At 41.4% G+C, this 8,570-nt stretch overlaps 1 protein-coding gene and 1 pseudogene across 1 annotated transcript; both read left to right on the top strand.

Moving 5' to 3' along the window:
- Positions 1-738: 738 nt before the first annotated feature.
- Positions 739-1,513, top strand: LOC142862579 (malignant T-cell-amplified sequence 1 pseudogene; annotated as a pseudogene).
- Positions 1,514-5,663: 4,150 nt separating this feature from the next.
- LOC142862578 (malignant T-cell-amplified sequence 1-like) lies at positions 5,664-6,173 on the top strand. The gene has a single exon (XM_075995571.1). The coding sequence runs from the start codon at positions 5,664-5,666 to the stop codon at positions 6,171-6,173; it is 510 nt and encodes a 169-aa protein (XP_075851686.1).
- The last annotated feature ends 2,397 nt before the right edge of the window (positions 6,174-8,570 follow it).

The raw sequence follows: 8,570 nt of genomic DNA, 5'->3' as shown, positions 1-8,570 counted from the left end.
CTCTTTCCTCAATACAAGCATTCATTTAAAGTGTATACCTGTGTACCTAGGTGGAAAATGGAAGCAAGCTTTACAAAAAAAAACAAAAATAGCTGTGAGCCCTGTCAGATGGTTGAGACTCTGTCTCAAAAAAAAACAAAACAAAACAAAAAAATTTAAATCACAGAATGAATTCTAGAACAACTTGTGGCTTTTTATCATAGGCCGAGAACAATGTATTTTCTCTTCCTGTGAATTTTCCTGTCGTGGAATAAATGCAAAGTTGATCTTGAAGCTTCCCAACCATCTTCCAGTTTCCCTGAGTCAAAAACACGGTGAACACGGTGTATTCGACCGTGTCTCTGTGTGCGTGCACGTGGGTGCCTGTGCTTATTCCTTTTCGGTACCGCACTTTTTGGTCTCAAAGAGTCGGCCTTCCTTGGTCATGGCCTGAGGATGAACACAGTTAGCCATCGGATTGAAGGGACTTGATTACAGTAACCGGGGTCGGGGAAATTTTATTGATTCCAAGGTATACATTTCTAAATGAATAGGGTGAGCCACACATTCCCGAGGGGCCTCTGTCCCTGGATAGGTGTCCGGGACGGTCCTCCTGCAGCTTGTTGTGGTAGCTCAACATTGAGGAGAGGAAAATCATTCATTTCCCTAATGATCCTAGATGAGTCTGCTGAATTTTTTATGATGTCGTGGAAACATATAAAACACCCTTCCTGGACAACAGCTCCGACCGTCAGTGCCGGCCTTCCTCGTGGAAGGGGATCTGCCGGACCCTTACTAATTCAATTTCTTTCCCATTCCGGGCCCTTCCCTATCATCGCCCCCTTCACCTTGGATCATGTTCAAGAAATTGGATGAAAAAGAGAATGTGTCCAACTGCATCCAGTTGAAAACTTCAGTTATTAAGGGTATTAAGAACCAATTAATAGAGCCATTTCCAGGTATTGAACCTTGGCTTCATAAAATCATGCTTAAGAAAGATCCTGTCAAAATAGTCCGATGCCATGAACATATAGAAATCCTTACAGTAAATGGAGAATTACTATTTTTTAGACAACGAGAGGGGCCTTTTTACCCAACCCTAAGGTTTTTTCACAAATATCCTTTTATCCTGCCACACCACCAGGTTGCTAAAGGAGCCATCAAATTTGTACTCAGTGGAGCAAATATCATGTGCCCAGGCTTAACTTCTCCTGGAGCTAAGCTTGACCCTGCTGCAGTAGACACCATTGTGGCTACCATGGCAGAAGGAACACAGCATGCTCTATGTGTTGGAGTCATGAAGATGTCTGCAGAAGATATTGAGAAAATCAACAAAGGAATTGGCATTGAAAATATCCATTATTGAAATGATGGGCTGTGGCATATGAAGACATATGAATGAGCCTCAGAAGGAATGCACTTGGGCTAAATATGGATATTGTGTTGTATCTGTGTTTGTGTCTGTGTGTGAGAGCATCAAGACAATGCCTCTGTGGTTATGCTGAATAAATTCAACAACTGCTAAAAAAAAAAAAAAAAAAACCAAAAAACCCCCTTCCTACTTCACATAGCCAACCGCAAAGTTCATCCCAGGCACAACTATTTAACATCATGAATTTCACAGTGTAATAAAGGGAATGGTCTAGAGAGAGGGAAAAAAAAAATAAAGGACAGAAAGATTTTGTGTCCTTTTAAAACTTCCCCTCCACCCCCTGATTTTGGAAACTTGTAGTCTGGCCTATATCCCAAAGATGAGTTAAATCTTTTCTTAAAACTCCCAAGCAGTCCCCAGCCCCACAGGCCTTGTTTTTGGCTGAGCTGAGACCAGTGAAATGATTAACCACAATAATGGCTAAAGTGGAGAACTCTCCCTCTATGTATTTTTTAACATACTTTATTTATTTATTTATTCATTTATTCATTTATTTATTTATTTATTTATTTATTTATTCATTCATTCATTCATGTATTCATGCATGCATTCATTTAATTTTTTGAGACAGAGTCTCACTTTGTTGCCCATGCTAGAGTGAATGCCATGGCGTCAGCCTAGCTCATGGCAACTTCAAGCGCTTGGGCTCAAGCAGGAATACAAAATGTGTTCCATAAGAATCCACTATGATGTGAAAACATTTCATTCTCAAAAAAAAAAACATTCTCTTCCTCCTTTTATTGGTAGTTGTGAACATTAGCTTTTTTTTTTCCAACATGGGGTCAAAAGGTACCTTAGTATATGATTTCAAGTGGAAAAATAGAGGACAAAAATCAGGTATTGGCAGTTTTTCCATTTTCATTTGTGTGTGACTTTTTAAAATAAATGCAGGATGTGATGCAGTAATGCAAGTCAAATGTTAAAGTGAACAAGTTTCAGCAGTTCAACTTTATAACAATTACAAATAAACATGTTAAATTTTTCTGGACAATGCCAGCATTTGGATTTTTTTAAAACAAGTAAATTTCTTATTGACAGCAACTAAATGGTGTTTGTAGCATTTTTATCATACAGTAGATTCCATCCGTTCACTATACTTTTCTAACTGAGTTGTCCTACATGCAAGTACATGTTTTTAATGTTGTCTGTCTTCTGTGCTGTTCCTGTAAATTTGCTAATAAAATACATTAAACTATACAAAAAAAAGAACCCTCCCTTTATGTATTTTTTAACATTTATTTATTTATTTATTCATTCATTCATTCATTCATTCATTTAATTTTTTGAGACGGAGTCTCTCTTTGTTGCCCAGGCTAGAGCGAGTGCTGTGGCATCAGCCTAGCTCACAGTAACCTCAGGCTCCTGGGCTCTAGAGATCCTCCTGCCTCAGCCTCCCAATTAGCTGGGACTACAGGCACGCACCACCATGCCTGGCTAATTTTTTCTATATATACATTAGTTGGCCATTTTCCCTGATTTTGGAAACTTGTAGTCTGCCCTCTATCCACAAGAGGAGTTAAATCTTTTCTTAAAACTCCAGAGAGAGCGTTCCCCAGCCCCACAGGCCTTGTTTTTGGCAGAGCTGAGACCAGTGAAATGATTAACCACAACAATGGCTAAAGCAGAGAACCCTCCCTCTATGTATTATTTAACATACTTTTATTTATTTATTTATTTATTTATTTATTTATTTATTTATTCATTCATTCATTCATTCATTCATTCATTAATTCATTCATGCATTCATGCATGCATTCATTTAATTTTTTGGGACAGAGTCTCACTTTTTGCCCAGGCTAGAGTGAGTTCCATGGCCTAAGCCTAGCTCAGGGCAACCTCAACTGCCTGGGCTCAAGCAATCCTCCTGCCTCAGCCTCCAAAGTAGCTGGTACTACAGCCATGTGCCACCATGCCTGGCTAATTTTTCTTTCTATATATATTACTTGGCCAATTAATTTCTTTCTATTTTTCATAGAGATGGTGTCTTGCTCTTGCTCAGGCTGGTTTGAACTCCTGACCTCGAGCAATCCTCCCATCTTGGCCTCCCAGACAGCTAGGATTACAGGTGTGCTGGGCCTGAGAGAAATTTTTATCTCTCCCTCCCTGCTTATCTCTTTTATTCTGTCTATAGCATATATATATATATATATATATATATATATATATATATATATATATATACAGAGAGAGAGAGACAGACAGACAGACAGACAGATGAATCTATCCATTGCATTTCCTACCCTTTAGGTGACTATGCCTCAGCAGGGCCATGTGAATTGACAAAGTTCGCCTTGTTAACAAATAAAACGCTGGGGTTCAAACTCTCAGTTTTCCCAATAAAGCATGTCCCCGTACCAACCATACTGTGCCACCTCTGAGAGTATATACCCCACAGAGGAGAGCCGTGGAGTCCCTGCTTGGATACACAGAGCCAACGGGTGGAGATCCTGGAGTCTGTGCTTTGCAGTCAGTCTAGAGGCACATGGAGCCATTCAAACTGCTTGTGAAGAAAAATACCACATCCTAGGGAAACAGAGACATCTGCTATGGACAGGTAAAATTTAGGGAAAGGAATGAAACGTCTCTTCCTCTGGCAGTGCTTTCTGGTCAGATACTGACCCCTTAGAGTCACAGATTCAGATACATCCTTTAATGTAAGGGTCGTGGACAAGTCACTCTTTGCAACTTTCCCAAGTTCCTGGGATACATCCTACTTAGGAAGATGATCGCTTCTGGGAAGGCTCCAGTCCTACAGAACTACACAAACACAAGGGAAACCCACTCATCTCTGTTGTGGAAGTCAAGATCAGCTTTTATGAAACCCACTAAACCCACACAAGAAGTAAAATAGGACCATACTGGTAGATGCAATTTTAATGTTAGAGCAGAATGCGTGATACTCCCTGTCATCTTAGATACTGTCAACAGAAAGCATTTGGTGGATAAACAATCTCCAGCAGCTTTTCTGCAGAGATGAACCAACCTGTGTGTGTGTGTGTGTAGGGGGGAGATGATAAATAATGAGGATTGAGAACCAGATAAATGGCTGAAAAAAATACTTCCTGTTTCCTCAATACAAGCATTCATTTAGGGGTATACCTGTATACCTAGGTGGAAAATGGAAGCAAGCTTTACAACAACAACAAAAAAATCGCTGTGAGCCCTGTCACAGGGTCCCTTCTTGTCTGGATGACACTGGCAGCAGTAATTAGGTGTCACCTAGTCGCCACTTTGATCATACATGGGGATGGGTAAAGTCAGGTGATGTTGGTAGCTTAAGAGGGGACCCCACCCTCACCCCAAGAGTGGAGGTCGGCTCTCAAATCTCCTGCAGTGTAGAAAGCAGTTCTTCCTGGGCCTGCCAGCCCTGAGGCGGCTCTAGCCTCCAGCGGGTCTCTGTCCACCCCACCCACTCTGTTGTCCCCTGGAGGCGCCTCTCCTCCCGCTCCCTCCCTGCCTCCCCTCCCTCACAGTAGCCCTCTGCCCAGGTTTTTTCTTTTTTCTTTTCCTTGTTTCTGTTTTATCTTGTTTTTTTGTGTTGTTTTTAGGTTTATGGAATATCGTTTAAAAATTTAAATCACAGAATGAATTCTAGAACAACTTGTGGCTTTTTATCATAGGCCGAGAACAATGTATTTTCTCTTCCTGTGAATTTTCCTGTCCTGGAAGAAATGCAAAGTTGATCTTGAAGGTTCCCAACCATCTTCCAGTTTCCCTGAGTCAGAAACACGGTGAACACGCTGTATTCGACCGTGTCTCTGTGTGCGTGCACGTGGGTGCCTGTGCTTATTCCTTTTGGGCACCACGCTCTTTGGTCTCACAGAGTCGGCCTTGCGTGGTCGTGGACTGTGGCCAAATGGACATAGCGATCGGATTGAAGGGACTTGACTACAGTAACCTGGGTGGGGAAAATTTTATTGATTCCAAAGTATACATTTCTAAATGAATAGGGTGAGCCACACATTCCCGAGTGGCCTCTGGCAGTGGATAGGTGTCCCGGACGGTCCTCCTGCAGCTTGTTGTGGTAGCTCAATATTGAGGAGAGGAAAATCATTCATTTCCCTAGTGATCATAGATGAGTCTGCTGAACTTTTTATGATGTCCTGGAAACATATAAAACACCCTTCCTGGACAACAGCTCCGACTGTCAGTGCCGGCCTTCCTCGTGGAAGGGGATCTGCCAGACCCTTACTAATTCAATTTCTTTGCCATTCCGGGCCCTTCCCTATGGTCGCCCCCTTCACGTTGGATCATGTTCAAGAAATTTGATGAAAAAGAAACTGTGTCCAACTGCATCCAGTTGAAAACTTCAGTTATTAAGTGTATTAAGAACCAATTAATGGAGCAATTTCCAGGTATTGAACCCTGGCTTCATCAAATCATGCCTAAGAAAGATCCTGTCAAAATAGTCAGAAGCCATGAACATATAGAAATCCTTACAGTAAATGGAGAATTACTATGTTTTAGACAACGAGAGGGGCCTTTTTACCCAACCCTAAGGTTACTTCACAAATATCCTTTTATCCTGCCACACCAGCAGGTTGATAAAGGAGCCATCAAATTTGTACTCAGTGGAGCAGATATCATGTGCCCAGGCTTAACTTCTCCTGGAGCTAAGCTTGACCCTGCTGCAGTAGACACCATTGTTGCTGCCATGGCAGAAGGAACACAGCATGCTCTATGTGTTGGAGTCATGAAGATGTCTGCAGAAGATATTGAGAAAATCAACAAAGGAATTGGCATTGAAAATATCCATTATTGAAATGATGGGCTGTGGCATCTGAAGACATATGAATGAGCCTTAGAAGGAATGCAGTTGGGCTAAATATGGATATTGTGTCGTATCTGTGTTTGTGTCTGTGTGTGACAGCATCAAGACAATGCCTCTGTGGTTATGCTGAATAAATTCAACAAATGCTAAAAAAAAAAAACAAAAAACAAAAAACACCCTTCCTACTTAACATAGCCAACCGCAAAGTTCATCCCAGGCACAACTATTTAACAACATGAATTTCACAGTGTAATAAAGGGAATGGTCTAGAGAGAGGGGAAAAAAAATAAAGGACAGAAAGATTTTGTGTCCTTTTAAAACTTCCCCCCCACCCCCTGATTTTGGAAACTTGTAGTCTGGCCTCTATCCCCAAGTTGAGTTAAATCTTTTCTTAAAACTCCCGAGCGAGCGGTCCCCAGCCCCACAGGCCTTGTTTTTGGCCAAGCTGAGACCAGTGAAATGATTAACCACAATAATGGCTAAAGCGGAGAACCCTCCCTCTATGTATTTTTTAACATACTTTTATTTATTTATTTATTTGTTTGTTTGTTTGTTTATTTAGTTATTCATTCATTCATTCATTCATTCATTCATGTATTCATGCATGCATTCATTTAATTTTTTGAGAGAGAGTCTCACGTTGTTGCCCAGGCTAGAGTGAGTGCTATGGCGTCCGCCTAGCTCATGGCAACCTCAGCCGCCTGGGCTCAAGCAGGAATACAAAATGTGTTCCATAAGAATCCACTATGATGTGAAAACATTTCATTCACAAAAAAAAAAAGATTCTCTTCCTCCTTTTGTTGGTAGTTCTGAACATTAGCTTGTTTTTTCCCCCATGGGGTCAAAAGGTACCTAAGTATATGATTTCAAGTGGAAAAATAGGGGACAGAAATCAGGTATTGGCAGTTTTTCCATTTTCATTTGTGTGTGACTTTTTAAAATAAATGCAGGATGTGAAGCACTAATGCAAGTCAAATGTTTCAGTGAACAAGTTTCAGCAGTTCAACTTTATAACAATTATAAATAAACCTGTTAAATTTTTCTGGACAATGCCAGCATTTGGATTTTTTTAAAACAAGTAAATTTCTTATTGACAGCAACTAAATGGTGTTTGTAGCATTTTTTTTTTATTTCGGCATATTATGTGTTTGTAGCATTTTTATCATACAGTAGATTCCATCCATTCACTATACTTTTCTAACTGAGTTGTCCTACATGCAAGTACATGTTTTTAATGCTGTCTGTCTTCTGTGCTGTTCCTGTAAGTTTCCTATTAAAATACATTAAACTATGAAAAAAAAGAACCCTCCCTTTATGTATTTTTTAACATTTATTTATTTATTTATTTATTTATTTATTTATTTATTTATGTGTTCATTCATTCATTCATTCATTTAATTTTTTGACATGGAGTCTCTCTTTGTTGCCCAGGCTAGAGCGAATGCCGTGGCATCAGCCAAGCTCACAGCAACCTCAGGCTCCTGTGCTCTAGCGATCTCCTGCCTCACTCTCCCAAGTAGCTGGGACTACAGGCACGCACCACCATGCCCGGCTAATTTTTTCTATATATACATTTGTTGGCCCATTAATTTCTTTCTGTTTATAGTAGAGACGAGGTCTCGCTCTTGCTCAGCCCGGTTTCGAACTCCTAACCTCGAGCGATCCGTCCGCCTCGGCCTCCCAGAGTGCTAGGATCACAGGCATGAGCCACCACCCCTGGTCAGAACCCTCCCTTTAAAAGCTCTGTATTTCTGCCTAGGCCTAGGGTCAGGAAAGTTGGGGTTTTGAGATGAGAAGGTCTACCGTACTTCCTCCTTTACTGGCAAAGTAGACTCCCTCTCTCTTTCCTCCTCCAAACTGCTGGTCCTCCTCATTCGGCCTCGTGGACAAGTGGCCGACGACCCTTTGGTAACACCGAGACTTACAAGTTATGGTATTGATTTTTGTTTTGCTTTTTATTTTTTTTTTTCTGGGACAGGATTTTTTTCACTCTGTCATCTCCCAGGCCACCATGGCCTGATCGTAGCTCACAGCAACCTCCAACTCCAGGGCTCAAGTGATCCTCTCCTCCTCAGCCTTCTGAGTAGCTGGGACTGTAGGCAAATGCTGCCACACCCGGAGTCATTATTTTTTCCTTTTTTATTTTTATTTTTTTTTTTGGTACAGATGGGGTCTCACCATGTTACCCAGGCTCATCTCCAACTCCTGGGCTGGAGCCATGCTCCCATCTCTGCCTCCCGAGTCGCTGGGATCACAGGCGTGAGCCTCCAGGCCCAGCCAGATTATTTAAAGGCGAGCTTCTTGCTATCCTGATATGAAAACCCCACATGAGCGAGTTTCAGGCACCAAACAGAGGGAGTCCCCACACTGCATCCTCACCATCATGGA

Source organism: Microcebus murinus, chromosome 20, assembly GCF_040939455.1.
Source record: "Microcebus murinus isolate Inina chromosome 20, M.murinus_Inina_mat1.0, whole genome shotgun sequence".
Classification (NCBI taxonomy): Eukaryota; Metazoa; Chordata; class Mammalia; order Primates; family Cheirogaleidae; genus Microcebus; species Microcebus murinus.
Note: the sequence above shows the minus strand (reverse complement) of the source record. Positions and strands in the feature narration are given on the sequence as shown.